This window comes from Molossus molossus, unplaced genomic scaffold (assembly GCF_014108415.1).
Source record: "Molossus molossus isolate mMolMol1 unplaced genomic scaffold, mMolMol1.p scaffold_m16_p_17, whole genome shotgun sequence".
Lineage (NCBI taxonomy): Eukaryota > Metazoa > Chordata > Mammalia > Chiroptera > Molossidae > Molossus > Molossus molossus.
The window spans coordinates 51,676,619-51,692,610 of record NW_023425352.1 but is presented as its reverse complement, the minus strand read 5'-3'; the positions used below and the strand labels follow the sequence as shown (position 1 = coordinate 51,692,610).

The 15,992-nt window shown below is 55.9% G+C and overlaps 1 protein-coding gene across 1 annotated transcript in view; it reads right to left on the bottom strand.

The window, feature by feature from the left end:
- PALD1 (phosphatase domain containing paladin 1) overlaps nucleotides 1–15,992 on the bottom strand; it is a 78,588-nt gene that overhangs the window by 24,488 nt on the left and 38,108 nt on the right. Inside the window, exons 2-17 of the mRNA XM_036265326.1 lie at nucleotides 13,411–13,623; nucleotides 10,761–10,863; nucleotides 9,457–9,636; nucleotides 8,253–8,417; nucleotides 7,324–7,484; nucleotides 7,128–7,203; nucleotides 6,106–6,257; nucleotides 5,725–5,824; nucleotides 5,424–5,528; nucleotides 3,409–3,504; nucleotides 2,868–2,996; nucleotides 2,305–2,421; nucleotides 2,065–2,220; nucleotides 1,553–1,726; nucleotides 285–425; nucleotides 10–81 (exon numbers count right to left, since the gene is read on the bottom strand). Coding sequence (XP_036121219.1) covers nucleotides 10–81; nucleotides 285–425; nucleotides 1,553–1,726; nucleotides 2,065–2,220; nucleotides 2,305–2,421; nucleotides 2,868–2,996; nucleotides 3,409–3,504; nucleotides 5,424–5,528; nucleotides 5,725–5,824; nucleotides 6,106–6,257; nucleotides 7,128–7,203; nucleotides 7,324–7,484; nucleotides 8,253–8,417; nucleotides 9,457–9,636; nucleotides 10,761–10,863; nucleotides 13,411–13,595 — 2,112 coding nt within the window. The 5' untranslated portion in view covers nucleotides 13,596–13,623. The remainder of the gene's footprint in view (nucleotides 1–9; nucleotides 82–284; nucleotides 426–1,552; nucleotides 1,727–2,064; nucleotides 2,221–2,304; nucleotides 2,422–2,867; nucleotides 2,997–3,408; nucleotides 3,505–5,423; nucleotides 5,529–5,724; nucleotides 5,825–6,105; nucleotides 6,258–7,127; nucleotides 7,204–7,323; nucleotides 7,485–8,252; nucleotides 8,418–9,456; nucleotides 9,637–10,760; nucleotides 10,864–13,410; nucleotides 13,624–15,992) is intronic.

Genomic DNA, 15,992 nt, shown 5'->3' with positions numbered 1-15,992 from the left:
CCCGCTCACCTCGAACTCCCCCTTGGTGAACTTGGCATCAGGCACACTCACGAGTTCCTCCTCGACCACCTCCGGGAAGCCCTGAGGGAGGACAGTTGCTGGAATGGGAGCACCCTGCCCAGGCTGTACCTCTCCCTCGTGCCATGAGCCCCCTGCCAGGGGTCTGCCAACCCGTCTGCCCTCCGCCATCCTCTCCACCCCCACGCCCGCCCGGCATAGCCGGGGTCCCCAGGCCCAAGCCCCCTCTGCCTGGGAGAGCTGTGCTCACACAAGGCCTCACGTACTCGGATGTGCCAGAAGGTGAGCACAGCCAGCACCATGGCCGTCGTGGTCCGGCCCTGGCCACTGAGGCAGCTGAACACGAAGCCGGTGCCCAAGTCCTTGGCGAGGGCAGCCCGCAGGACCTCAAGCAGCCGGTCAAAATCCTGCGTGGGGAGACCAAGGTCTGAGTCCGCGGGTGCTCCTGGCTGCACAGACTCCCAGGGTGGCCCACCTGCCAAAAGGGAGGCTCACCCTGTGCCAGGCTCTGTACTGGGCTCACGGCCTGTATACACACACTCAGTTCACTGCAGTGTACACAAGACCATGGGAATGTAAATAGCCCTATGTACGGCATAATCTGCACCCCAAGACTGAGACCGGGCACTTTAGCAGACACACACACAAACCTGGGGCTCCTGCTGCTCACTGTCCACCAGGCCAAACACGCACATGTGCACGCACACCACTGAGCTGCACCCCCCAGGTCACCCATAGACCCAGCCCAAGTTCCAGCCTAAGGGCAGAATCTGGACCTCAGCAGATCACTGCAGTACACAGCCACCAGGGGGCGACAAACCACAGACAACCAGATCCACCAGCAAAGTGAGACAGGAAATCCAACCCCATCACCACCTGTCACATCGGAGCATGTCATAGGCCCTGCACACACCGCACAGACCCGGCACCCAAAAAGCCAATGTATCAGACACACAGCGACCCTCACACAATACGTGCCAAACACACATCACACACGTCCCTTAAAGACACACTACACAGACATCCACAAAGACACATACATCACAAACCTGCAGATTCCAGAAACACACAAACACCCTCAGTCATGCACAGCATCCCACAACACCCTCCCCCCAAAACCCTATACACACACCACACCACACAGTTCCCCAAAAGACACACTCTCCCCACTTGTTCCCCAGTAAAGATAAAACATACATCAGACCCTATTAAAATACACACTCCACACACATATACACACTCCACAGTGACATCCATACCTACTCCTGTCCCCTAACAGACACATACCACAAACACCATGGACATGCCTTGCGCCCACACACACCCACAACACAGTGCACACACACAGGCACACACACAGGCATGCAAATACCAGGCCTGGAAGGGACGTGAACAAACCACCGGAGCCAGACCTAAAACCCTGTGGGACGAGCATCCAGGCCCTCAGCAGAGCTGTGACCACAGCCAAGGCCCAGGCCAGAGGGGAAGTAGGGAGCCCCCCCCCCCCAGAGGCCCTGCCTGCCCGGCCCCTCACCTCCTCGCGAGGGGCACAGAAGTCTGGCATGGGGATGCGGTGGTAGGTGAGGCCGGGGCAGGCACTTCGGTGCTGGCTGAAGACCTCCTGCATGGTGAGGCACGTCTGGGTCCGGGGGCCCTCTGCGCCTGGGGGAGGCACACTCAGGTGGGCCTTCAGCTGGGTCTCCAGGCTCTAGGGGAGGATGGGACAGAGGGCACACAGGCCACTGAGGCAGCCTCCCGGCCAGACCTAAAAGACTGAAGTCTGCTGTGGCCAGGACCAGCCCTGGCTTCTGGACACACACCTGCCCTGTCCTGAGCCTCAGGGGCCAGCAAGCAGACCCAGAACCAGGCAGGTGGCCATAGCAGGAATCCTGAATCACCCACTCCCTGACACTGTTCCCACACTGTTCCTCTTGGGGCCTCAGTTTCTCCATCTGTACAATAGGAGCATGGGACCTTCTAAAGCCCCTTCCAGGCCAATTCCCCAGGCCTCCAAGGTAGAGGTGTGTCGGAGGCAGAGGGCCTCACCTCCAGTTGGTCAGTGGTCAGGGGGGGCCCAGGCCGCCGCAGGCTGTGGGTGTGCCCATCACATTCCAGCACAGCCTCCTCCCTCAGGTTGACCCAAACGATCTGCCGCAGCTTCCTCTTGGCATCAGTCAGGTAGGCCAGGATACTCCCCAGGGCCTGGAGGAACAGAACAGTCGGCAGAGGGCTCAGCCCCCCCTCCCACCACCCCACAAGTGGGTCCAGTCCTGCTGGGATAGTCACCTTGGCGCTGGGCTGGGCTGTGCCATAGATGGGCATTCGGGACACCCGCCGGAAGTTGGCCACGTCCATCTCCCTGATGGTGCTGAGTGCGTCTGGGGAGATGAGATCATCCGCCCCCTGTGGGGAGAGCAGCAAGCCTGGGACTCACAGCAGCCACGGGAGGTTCCGAACTAGCGCGAGGGGGGCAACAGAAGGGTGGGACCAGCACTTCGCACCCAGAGCTTCATTGCTGCCTGGCAAGGAGGCCAGCGGTGCCCACTCTCCAGATAAGGACACGGAGGCTCAACGAGGAGCTGATGGCAAAGACTCTAGAACTAGATCTCCCGACTCCCTGACCAGACCACTTCGGTGGGAGACTGAGGAGGGGGGACCAGAAGTGGGGCCAAAGCAGCGGCTGCTTCCTGGGCCTGCGGATGACCCCATGGTGCTCACAAGAAGATTCTACCTCCCCACAGGCTGTCACCCCCTTGCCTCTGGTGAGGGCAATGCTGACCTGAACCCCACAGGAATCGAGGGCCAGCCCCCACGCAGTCCCGCTTCCCCGGACAGACAGCCACACTCACCAGGGAGCCCTTGGCGATGAGGTCCCCCGGGGCCACAGGCCCTGCTGAGCTCAGTGTCACAGGCAGGCGGTACAGCTCAGGGTGGGCACACAGCCAGCGACTGAAACTGAGGGCAAAGGCCAGCAGGTACTGCAGCCCGAGGCAGAGAGACGGGAGTTCAGGGGTACAGGGAAACCCTGACCTCTCCCTGCCTGCCCCAGGGTGGGGCAGCCCCAGGAGACACCCATGATGGCCCAGGGCTGGTGGGGAGCAAGGACCAGGCCATCCGAAGCAAGATCTTTCTGGGCCCCAATGCCCTGGATAAGGGTACAGAGATGGGGCCCATGGGAAAGTGGGGCCTCCCTTTGCCTGCTCAGGGACCACCCCCTATCTGGGACTCTCCTTGCGTCTCAACACCTGCCTTCCTCTGGAACCAACACATGTGTCCCGAACTCTGCCCCCCAGGTCCACGGGGGCATTGACCCCACGCCAGTCACTGTGGTGGTGAGGGAGGAGGGGCCCCAGGAGAAGGGGCATGAGTCCACTCGTCCCCTGGCCCCACCTGCTCATGAAGATAGTAGTTAAACAGGACCAGGTAGAAGTATCGCTCCAGGCCCCGCAGCGCCCTCTGCCGGACACTGTGCTGGCTGCTGCTTCCCTGAGAGGAGGGAGGGAGAGAAGGTGGGGAGGTAAAGACGGGCTGCTCTGGCCACACAGCGCCACCGGGAAGAGCAGGAGTTAATTCTCAGAAACCCCAAGTAGACCATCTATCTCCCCTTCATTACACAGTTCTGCCAGGCGGGGAGTTCTCCCAGCATCTAGCCTGCGCCACCTGCAGCAGGTAGGCCGCGGCGCAGGGAGCTAGGGCGGTTGCAGCAGCACCACCGTGTGCGTGCAGGGTCTGCCTCCCCACCGGCTGTCAGCCCAGAAGGTTGCGGCTCCCCGAGGTTCTCCAAAGCCACCCCAGGGCGGCAAGTGCACCCAGTCTCTCCCGAGTCTGTGACCCTCCCTGCGAGGAAACAGGAAGGCCCTTATGACAGTGCTCCGAGGGGCCATAGTCATTACCCTACTTTACAGAGGGAAAACTGAGGTTCAGAGACAGGAGCTGAGTTGCTCAACGTCACAGAGCTGGGTCCCAAACAAAGGTCCTAACCCCAGCCCAGCACCTCTGGGTGGGGGCTGTCAGAGACGCTGTCAGGGAGGGTCCCTCTCTCAGCCGTCAGCTATCAGGGTTCTCCCACAGGGTCAGTAGCACCCTCCAGAGGGCAAGGGAGATGGGTACAGGTCCGAATGAAAGGTCAGACCCTTTGATGAAGTTGAATTCCATCTTTGGGAATCTAGACCAAAGACTGGCAAACTTCTATTTCTATAAAAGGCCAAACAGTAAGTATTCTAGGTTTGCAGCTGCAATCTGTCTCAACTCCGCCAAAGACAGCGCGTGGTGAAGAGGCAAGACCATGCCCCCGTGAGACTTATTCACAAAGCAGGTGGTGGGCTGGGCCTGGCCCGCGGGCCACAGAGCGACCCCCTAATCCAGACTAGGAGGGAATTCTACATGCATGAAAGCTCATTTTCACAAAGCTGCGTGACACAACAGTGTTTACACTGATAGGAACTGGAGGTGACAACTGTCCAACAAGAAGGGGCCTGTTAATAAACCATGCCGGGGACATGCCAGGAACCCCTGCTCTGCATCAGGCCCCCTTCTAAGTGCTCCATGGATCGTAGCTGACGTTCCCTGCCCACAGCTCTGCGGGGTCGTTTTCCAAGTGGGGAACTTGAGGCACAGAGCGGTTAAGCAGCTGCCCACATCCACACCTGTGCAGGGCAGAGCCAGGACCGGAAGCTAGGCCACCACGCTCTCCACCTACGAGGCCAACGATGGCAGACCCAGCAGTGACCTTCAGTGACACGCCAGCAACCGCAGTGAGGGCGGCCAGGTGCGACCAGGGGAGACAAGACAGAGCAGCAGGATGCAACCTCGTGCTGGGGCCACCTGACGAGGCCGCCGCAGACGCGAAGGATGGGGGGAGCCAGCCCAAAGCGCGCAGCAGCTATGCTGGGTCGATGAGCAACTGTTTCCTTCGCTAATTTCTCCATTTTTCCACAGTATAATACTGCTTTTAATGATGTTTTTATAGTGTTAAAGAAGAAAGGGCTCTGCAGGCTTTAAATTCTTTCCATGCACTGTCTGCGAACCCTGTCGGAGTCGGGACGCGCCTGCTGACACAGCCCAGAGCCCACCACGCTTCCAGAGGCAGCGGCTGGACCAAACCCCAGCCTCCCACAGAAACACCAAGGTCTGTGTGAGGGCGAAGCCATGAGCAGGCTGCGAAGTACTGGGCCCAGAGGCCCCAGCACCTGGCCAGCAGCCCCACCTCCATCCTGTTTATGCTGCAGCGAGGGGACCTGGTCAGGAAAGTAAACTTCCCCTCTTCCTCATCCGTCCTTCCTGCACACCCAGCTCCCTGCCTCCCTTCCTCTGAAAACCGCTCTTCTCCTGGGAGAAGCAACCAGTCAATAGCCTGACAAAACGAGGCTGCGGCTCATGCCAAAGCTACAGCTTCCGTGCCTCACCTGGGCTGGGCTCTCCGGCCGCACACGGTCCAGCTTCCTCTGGGTTTCCAAGACTACTTCCTTCAGGTCATGCAACTCAGCACAGGCAGTGATGGCTCTGTCCACCTGGTGCCAGGCCCAGGGCAGGGACGAGGGGACAGCAGCCAGGAGGGCGCAGGGCCAAGGGGAAATGGTGGAGATAGAAGAGAATGATTGGCCAAGAATGACAGCAGGGGTTTCGGGGAGGCAGAGACCCAGCCCGTGAAGGGCGTGGATGCTCCGCACTGCCCCGGCCCCAGCTCCTTGCCCAGACCTTGCTCACCTCCTCCACCATCTTCCTTCCCTGGGGCACCATGTGCAGGAAGCTCTGGATCACCTGGAGCTGCTCCATGGGCAGAGGCTTGGTCTTCGCAGGGCCGGCCCTGACGGAGGGGGCAGGAGCGTCATCAGTGCGCTAGGATGGCCCTGCTGGGGACACTCGCCCGTATATAGGGCCGCCAAGAGGCCCCAGGCTCCAGGCTCCAAGTCTTCCTTTCAAATCGGTTGGGGGAGGCAAGGGGCATTTCCCCCCTAGGGAAATTGGGGCCCAGAAAGGTCACCCTGCAAGTCTACGGCAAACCCCAGATGCCCAATTTCTAGCTCTGGCCTCTGAGTTCCCGACGCGTCCCCGGCATAGTGGGGCACTGGGTCCCACCCCACTCACTCTGGCCTGGAGGTAATCCCACTGTGGTGGAACAGGACGAGAGTACCCAGGACCATGCCCAGGTTGGTCCTGCCCACGCCTGTCTGACAGCTGAAGAGGAGAGCAGGCGGAGGCCCGTGGGCACCTCGGAGCAGCAGCAGGCTGGGGGTCTCCTGGGGAAGGACCGTGGATATCATGTAACAGCATGACCCAGGCACCCCTCAGCTGAGGAGCAAGTAGGGGCAGGGGTCATGACATAGGCCCACCCCCACCCCACAGTCTGCAGCAAGCTGGGGACAGCCAGGCAGCTCAGCCCATTTTGCCAAACCCTGCGACCTGATCTGCTCCACATGCCCCCAGGTCCTGCCTCCTTCCCAGACCCGTGGGGAGACCAAGGCACTGGCTCTGGAAGTGAGAACTACTCAGGGGGACAAGGCCACATCTAACACCCCTATGAGATGCAAATTAAATAAGATGACCCCCTGAAGGGGTTGGGAAAGAAACACCGCCAGCTCAGCAGGTGTGGCTCAGTGGACTGGGAGGTCCCAGTTCGATTCCTGGTCAGGGCACATGCCCAGGTTGTGGGCTGGATCCCCAGTAGGGGGCGTGCAGGAGGCAGCCGATCGATGTCTCTCTCACACCAATGTTTCTCTCTCTCTCTAAAAAAATCAATAAAACCATAATATAAAAAGAAACACCACCAAGACTCAGGGAGTATCAGTAGAAGAGTCTAGGGGGCAGGAATTTTTAGTTCCAGTAAAGAAATGATTACATTTGTACAGGATCACACAACAAGCCTCGTCACAGCCAAAGCCAGTCCCCAGACAGCCAGTGCTGGGCTCTGTCATCGGAAAACGACAAATACACCCACACAGACACACACGCACACAACCCACACACATACCCAACGTGCTCGACACCACACAGCGCAGAAGGAGAACTCTTTCTGAGGAAATCCGGAGGCCGCACCCACCCTGAGCACCTCCACTCTCCGGGCCCTTGCTCCCCTCCAGTGCTCCCAACAGCCCTCCTGCCCCACTCACCCGGATGACACTGACAAAGGCATCAAACTGGGCTTCCAGGGGAGCCCCCTGCTCTGGCAGGGGCAGGCGGTGGTACCTGCCGGGTGAGGGGGAGCAGCCCATCAGGCAGGCCACATACCTGGGCATCCCTCCACCCTGCAGCTGGCGAGGCTGAGGCCCAGCACCCGGGGTCCTGTGCAGGCCTGGCCCTCGGTACCTGTACGTGGGCTGCAAGAACAGGGGCCGCTTATACACCCCCTCGGTCACATGCACGTCGTCCTCGCCCCGGATGGCCACGGCGTGGGGCTCGCCCCGCAGGTCCTCGACGTTGTGGTACACGTGGTACGTGTTCCCGCTCAGCTGGGCAAAGTCATGGATCTAAATGGAGGTGTGGGGGGGCCAGAGGGCCATGATGGATCTTCAGGTCCCTCCTGGCCTTCCTGGCTGGGCTCTGGAGGGACTAGGCCACACAGAGGCCACAGACAGGCTGCTTATCCCCCAGGGGAAACTACATGGCCGGGTGCTATGACCTGGGCGTCCTGAGGGCAGCTACCTATGCACTGGGGTCAGGCAGGAAGCGCTCTGCCCAGCGGGCAGCAGGAGTGAGCTAAGCCACCAGAGTGAAGGGCAGGGCAAGACTCAGTCAGCCGGGAGCTAGAGGCCTGAAAGGGAGATGGGGAGACGGCCAGTGGCCAGTGCAGCCTCGGTCCCTGCCCGAGGAAGTCTCAGGGGGCACAGTGATCCCCTTACTCTGTGGTGTCGTCGGTCTCAGAGACACTGACAAACCTTGAGGGGGAGGGCAGAGGAACCTCAGTAACCACGAGAGAAGGGTCTCACCCCCGGCCTCAGAGCTCGCGGGGGCTGAACTAGTCTTAGACTCCTAGTCTAGTGCTCTTTGCCCTCCCCAGACCTCTAAGGACGGACGCTGAGTGTGGAGAGGAACGGCAGGTGGAGAGGCAGAGGCAGACGGAGCTGGGAACAGGAAGTCCTTCCGCGGGCTGCAGGGAGCTCCTCAGAGCCAGGCGCAGGCAGGCAAGTGGGTGAGCAGGAGCCAGTGAGGGCAAAGCTGAGCTGTGGGCTGGGGTCTCAACTCGGCTGCCCAAGGCCGACCAGGGAGGGGACCCCCACCCACCCCAGTGGCCTCACCTCTTTTCGGATGGCAAGCTCTAAGCTCTCCACCTGGACCCCAGGTCCGAGGCCCTGGAGGTTCTCGTGAAGGCTCTGCTTGTCTCGAGGCGTGTAGGGCACGAAGTCCTCACCAGCACGCAGAAACAGCACGGGCTCCTCTCGCACACAGAACACGATGCACTCCTGCCGGGAGCCCGAGCGGGGAGGAAGTCATCGCCACTGTCGGCACGGACCGGTCCCCTCCCCAAGGGCTCATCGCCCCACATGCCCTGAGACCTGAATCCTACCCAAGAAGCAAGGCTCAGACCAAATGCACCTGCTCCTGCCCCTCCCTCCTCTCAGTCCTTCATCTGAACCTCATAATGTTAATTCCCGCTTTGTGGTAACGTTATCAATGAACACGTATTTTCTCCTTAGTGGATTACAGGGTCCTCACAGGTAGAATCATATCCTGGTCACTTCCATGTCTCCACAGTTCCCAGCACAGAGCACTGGATAAGTCACACACGTGATAACATCCGTTGAAAAACGAATGCCCGCCAAAGTGCAGTCATTCATTCACGGTGTGTCGTGCAGACGGAGCGAGATAGTGGACACCCCGGAGGAGCCCACAGTCCGGCTGGGGAGATGGGATCTGCCCCCAGCTAACACCCATCCCACTCCGGTCCACTCAGATCCTCCGTCAGACGTGGGGAGCCTGCCACGACCCTGAAACACAGCGGGCCCTCGGCGTCTGTCCTGGAGACCAAGCCCCGCCTGGACAGCAGGCAGGAGAGAAGAGCCACTGGAAGCAGGGACTTGGAACCCAGATGTCTGGGTTTGGGTCTGGGGACACCTCTCATGAGCTGTGTCGCTTACCCTCCCTGGATCTGTTTCCTCGTCTATGGATGGGAGAACTGCCCCACCTCAGAGGCCGGACGTGAGGCTCTAGGTGTTCGCTGCGATCGTTGTGACCTGGCCCCTCTTGTCACCCTGTCACCCTCCTCACTTCCTCGAGGCGCCCACGTCCATACAGGACAATGCAATAAACATTTGCTCAAAATTTCCAACCCCGCCGACCACCAAGACCGCGGTGGTGTCGAGGCCTGGCAGGGCCTCGTCCGCTCGCCAGCCGCCCGCCCCCCGTGTGACCAGCGCCCTCCAAAGGCTCTGAAGTTGTCTCTCCCGGGAGCCCCTTTCCCCAGATTCGGAGGGTTAGCCCCGCCTAAACGGTCATGCTTACCTTGTGTCCGTCCTTCTGGAGTTTCTGGAGGACCTGCTTGAACCCCGAGAGGCTGGGCTGCCCCATGCCAAACACGGCGAGCCCGCCCCGCACTGGCCGGAAGTTGGGGGCCCCACAGCTCCGCACGGTGCCCAGCAGGTCCATCTTCTCGGCCACATCCCGCACCAGGAAGTAGCGTCCCTGGCAGTGGAAGAGCCACGGGGGGGTCACTGAGATGACTCAGGGCTCCATCCCAGGCCCCAGGGGATAGGGATCAGGGAGATGGGGTAGGGGACAAGGTCCTCAAATTGTCTGCAGGCTCACAGAGAAAACAGACAAAACACATGACCATCTGTGATCCCCGGAAGGGGGTCCCAGAGTGGGAGCAAAGACAGCTCTCCTGAATGGCAATCTGAGAAGGCGCCATCTGAGCCCCGCCTTGAAGGAGAGCAGGGAGAGGCACCTCAGGGCCGGAAACAGACTGGCACTGGGTGGGCTCACAACTCCCTGGGAGGCGGAGGGTGGGTATGGAGAGGGATCACAGCTGGGCCACAGGAATCACCTAGAGGAAGACTGCACTGGCCCCTTGCTAGGTCTTCTGAGGACGGGCAGGTCCCTCCCCCCCACCTGGAATAACAGAATGCCGTGACTGTGGAGAAAGGAGGAAACGGTACTCGGAGATCAGGGGAGAGCAGGGGAAATAGAAGAGCTCATTCTTGGACAAAAAGGAACCCTGAGGCCATCTTGTCCACCCTTTGACCAGCGCCTACACTGCTGACAGACAAGTGGGACCAGTTCTTCCAGATGCCAGAAATCCCAGCTACTCTTTCCGTACATACAGTTCAGTTGTCAGTATTCACTCACTGACTGTTCACTGAGGACCTACTTTGTGCCCGAGCATTGTTCTGAGGCCTGGGGCTACAGCAGTAAACAAGACAGATAAAGTCATCTGTGTAGACTTTATTTTCTAGGGGATATTTAAGACACAAAACAGCTAAGCCAGAGAAGTTTTGAAACTTCAAAAGAGAGGGGAAGGGAGATCCCCAGCCTAGGGGAAGCAGTCTGGGGCCTAGGGACCCCTGTGCTCATCTATATTCTCCCTGGTGTGGGCATGCTGGGGCCAGGCAGGGGAGGGGTAGGGAGGGTCCCAGGAAACCAGGGGTGAGGAGAAGTGGAACTGGGACTGCGAGAGTGGGATGAGGCACTAAAACAGAGGAGGACAGTGGGGAAAGCAGAAGAGATTAGGGAGAGAACCTGTGAGGAAGGACGACAGGAGGGGTGGGGAGAAGCTGGAAGCAGGAGGAAAGAGCAGGGCCTGACCTCACCTGCACCAGGTAGTGCTCAGGGGTGGCATCCGAGAGCCGGCCCAGCGTGTAATGGGCCTTGAGCAACTCATCATGGATCTGGAACTCCTCCTTGCAGTTGTACCTGCAGGGGGCAGATGGACACCGAATCAGGCAACCTGCACAGCCAACGTCTACTCCATCCTCACCAGAACCCATAGCAGGGCCACCACACCCCACCCAAGTGGTTACCCATTTGTGGTAGAGATAGCCCATTGTACCACAATATCCACTCTCCCCTGTCAGCAATAGAACCCTAGAATGGGGACTGGACTGTCCATATGAAAACTACATTTGCCAGCCTCCCTTGCAGCTAGTGTGGTCATGTGATTGTGTTCTGGCCAATGGGATGTGAGAAGTGACTTCTGAGCCATTCCCTTAAAGGGAGAGTGTGTGCCTTCTACTTTTCTCTCTTCCTCCCTGGCTAACATCCGGAAGTGATGGCAGGAAGCAGATGATGATGGCAGAGCAACAAGAGAAGAGGAATTTGGCTGATCATGAAGCCTGGTGCATCTCCTGGACTTTTGTGTGAGAGAGCTTCTATCTTGAATAAAGCCTCTATTCTGGAGTTACTCTGGTCCTGGATGGTCCCCTCCATCAAACTGTCTCTGGACACAACTTCCAGCCTGATAATCCTACAGCACAGTAAAGTGGATCAGGACACAGGCTTCAAGGACGTGTGGCCTGGGCATGAATCCACCTCCACTGCTTTGTAACTCCGTGACTTTGGAGTTAAACTATCTGTTGCTTCGATTCCAGTGATTCCTAAGCTCTTAGGGCTGCTGTGAGAAATCAAAGCATTAATGAATGTAAGTGCTTAGCCCTGAGGACAGTAAGCGCTTATTAATAAAATCATTATTACTAGAGGTAGTTCTACCTCCACACAGGGCCATTTCAAATAAAACCCAGTTACAAATCCAGGTTTCTGCAGATCAAGACATAAAAAGCTTCTGTGCTGATTCTAACACTGAAGAAGACACAGCCTCCCAAAGCTGGTGATCTTTATAAAAGAGCCTCTAAGAAAGGCAGGGTGGTGGGATGGGCGGCAGGGAGCACCGGAGGAGGACTCAGGAGATGCGGGTTCCTGCTGCAGCGGCCCCATCTCCCCGCAGGGCCCGTGGTGGGCAAATCTCTCTACCTCCTCGAAACTCAGTTCATGTATCTACGTCAGTTTTCACATCTGACCTAAAAGGTATTATTGGATCAGGAGTTGGCAAACCTTTAATATCAAGAACCAGATGGTAAATATTTTGGACTTTGTGGGCCATACAAAGTCTCTGTTGCAATCCCTCGCCTCTGCAGTGGTCGTGTTAAGCATATAACACAGATAACACATAAATGAATGAGAATGGCAATATCCCAATAAAACTTTATTGACAAAAACAGATGCTAGGCTAGATTTAGCCCACAAGATACAATGTGCCGACGCCTGTGTTGGATGACCTCTAAGGTCCCTTCCACCCCAAACAGGGCTGCGCTCAGGGCTGGCTCCCAGAGGCACGCACAATCCCATTACGGCACATCTGTACAGCAGGCCGGCGACTGCTCTGAGCCACAGCACAGAGCTAAATACTTTGAATGTCATCCCCACATATCCTAATAAGGAAATTGAGGCCCAGAGAGGGAATAGGATTTGCCCAAGGTCACAGAGCAAGACCGGACACTTAACTCTAACACTGCCCTCAAGGCCCAAACCTAGTTTTATCGTCTCTAGTAGAGAGACTATATATCAAGTTTCTTTTATATAACATGTCCTTTCCTCCCCTCATCATGAACACAGTAATGTATTATGATTGCGATGATTCTGTCAGGCCCCAAAGCAAGCAGGCCAAATTTATCATTCCCACCTTCGGGTTTCCTTACACAGAAAGTCCATCTGCTAGGTCGCTGCCAGACTTCTATGTGTGGGATATATTTAATTCCCAGCTCATCATGCCCTACTTCCTGTGTCCAGAGACAGGGGAGCACAGTGGGTAGATTCAATGCAAGACAAGGCTTTCCGACTCCCCAGGAGACGGATCGAATGCCCCTTCCTTCTCTCTGGCCTCAGGGCTCCCCAATACCAACTCCTTCATTGTGCCCCGCAGGGCAGACAGAGTTTCAGGGTCCCTTCCTGACCCCCCTCCTCTGGATACCCAGGTCTCTCTCAAAATATGACACCAGAACAAACCCTCAGCCTCCTCCAGGAATGTCCCCGAAGGACCTAATTAGGACAGTCGACCAACAGCTTCCAGCTTTTTCAGCCCGAGGCTCTTCAATGGCCTGGTGTTAACCTCAGTTTCCAACCATAATTACTGGTTGTGGGGGGGAAAAAAATCTTAATTTCATGCATCTAAGTATATAAACTTCCTTTGAAAATGTTCAGCCAAAAATTATTTTCAAAAGAGTACCCCCTCCCCCAGCCAGTCCTCTTCCTCCACATTCCCTAGCACTGTGGTCACAGTAAGTGACATAAGCTAGAGCCCACGACAGAGTCTCTGCCACCTGCTTATTGTGATTCCAGATAAACTGCCCAATCTCTCTGGGCTTCAGGATCTTCTTCCAGACACTAAGTATTCTACGCCACCACCACCCCAGGCAGCTTCTATGGCCCTGTCTTCCAGGTACATGGTCACGTTCCCCCGCTACTCACGTGATCACGACGGGGGCCACCTTGTTGGGGATGATGGACTTGGCCTTGCTGTTGTGCAAGCCCGTGCTCTGGAAGGAGTGCACACTGAGTGAGTGCCGCCCATCCATCGTGCTGCTGCCCTGGAGGCCCTCGAAGGGGGCACTGGCTGAGACCGTCTGCTGGGCGGTGCTGGCCGTTGTGCCCATAGTCAGCCGGCAATCTCAGACCCAAGACCTGAGGGGTGAGAGGGCATGTGGTCAAGGAGGGAGTGGGAAAAGCCAGGACAGGAAGCGACCTAGACTACCCCTCACCTCCACCATATGTACAGATCCAAGTCTGAGGCCCAGAGAGCGCCAGCTCACCCTGTAGCAGGAGATGGGGGCAGGTGTGCTGCCTACCACATGTCACTAAGTGTCTACTATGTGCCCAGCCACTGCTGGCATTCCGGGGGTTGTAGAAATAGAGAGATATAGACGGAGCCCCTGACCCATTCGAGTTTACACTCCTCTGGCAAAAATAAGAAAGGAAGGGGTTAATCTTCCACACCAGGTAGGGACTAAGGGTTCTAGGTTACTGGATCAGGCCACACAGAAGCAGGTCTTCCAGACTGGGAGAAGTAAGTGACCTGAGGAAGAACCAGGGAACATGCTGAGGGAAGTCAGGCTTGGATGTAAAGGATCTGGATGGAAACAGGATGCAGAAGGACATTCTAGTCATGAATGTCACAAAACAAGGCCAGGGAAGTCCAGACGGAGTGAGCTTTCAGAAGATCAAGGGTCCAATGAAAGTATCAGGCCCCTGAAATCAACATCAACATCATCCACATCAACATCATCAACTTCAACATCACCAATATCAACATCACCAACCTGAACATCATCAACATCATCAACATCATCAACCTCAACATCATCAACCTCAACATCGCCAGCATCATCAACCTCAACATCACCAACATCATCAACCTCAACATCATCATCAAATGCTCCCTGGTGGTCTAGTGGTTAGGATTCAGTGCTCTCTCTCTCTCTCTCAACATCATCAACATCAAAATCACCAACCTCATCATCAACCTCAACCTCAGCATCACCAACATCAACGTCACCAACCTCAACATCATTAGCATCATCCTCAACATCATCGTCATCAACCTCAACATCATCAACCTCAATATCACCAACATCATCAACCTCAACATCATCAACATCAATATCACCCTCAATATCATCAACCTCAACCTCGATATCACCAACATCAGCATCATCAACCTCAACATCATCAACCTCAACCTCAGCATCACCAACATCAACATCACCAACCTCAACATCATTAACAGGCAAAACTTCCAACAATGCACATGAGGCATCCTCATGGAGAGCTCCCTCCCAGGGAAGCACTTAAGCATGCAACAAATGGGCAACAAGGGTGGTATTGTTTACATAACAAAACACTGGAAACAACCTCTGGCTCACAACAGGGGATTTGTTGAATAAATTACAGGACATCTCTAAGGTGCAGTGTTAAATGGCCATTAAAAATATCATATATTGGCCCTGGCCAGTTTGGCTCAGCGGTTAGAGTGTCGGCCTGCGGTCCGGAGAGACCCGGGTTCGGTTCCCGCTAAGGGCACGTACTTCGGTTGCAGTTTGTCCCCGGCCCTGGTTGGTTGTGCGGGTGGCAGCCACTCGATGTGTCCCTTCACGTCGATGTTTCTCTCTCCTTTCCTTTCCTCTCTCTCCCTCCCACTCTATCTGTACAAAAAAAAAAAATGGAAAAATATCCTCGGGTGAGGATAAAAAATATATATATATATATATCATATATTGCTCTGGCTGGTTTTGCTCAGCAGTTAGAGCATCGGCCCATGGACCAAAAAGTCTTGGGTTTGATTCCAATCAAGGGCACATATCTCAGTTGCGGTTTGGTCCCTGGCCCTGGTCAGGGTCGTGCAGGAGGCAGCCAATTGATGTGTGTCTCTCGCATTAATGTTTCTCTCTTTCTCTCTCTCCCTCCCTACCACTCTATCTGGACATAAATGAAAAAATATCCTCGGGTGAGGACTTAAATTTTTTTTTTTTTTTTAGTACAGGCCCCTAGCGGGAACTGAACCTGGGACTCTCTGGTCCACAGGCCGACGCTCCAACCACTGAGCCAAACCGGCCAGGGCTCAGGTGAGGATTTATATATATACACACACATATATATAAATATGTATATAAATATAAACACACATATATATATACATACATACACACACCATATTGACTGAAATGAAAAGACATCTCAGAAACAGGAATGAAAAGAACAGGTTGCAAGTTCAAGCTACAATCTTAATTTAGTTCATGAAAGTGTCTCAAGAGAAAAGTCTGGAAGGATATAGACCAAGATGTTAATGTGAGTTATCACCAAGTGATGAGATTATAGGTAATTTTTTATTTTCTCCTCTTTGTTTCTCTGTACTTTCTGATTTTTCTACTCTGACACTGGGTAATAAAGGTAAAGCTTATTTAAAACAAATGAGAGAATGGCTGGGAAAACGGGCTGAGAGACCTGTTAAGAGCTGCAAGAGCCCAGCCAGTGTGGCTCAGTGGTTGAGCATCGAC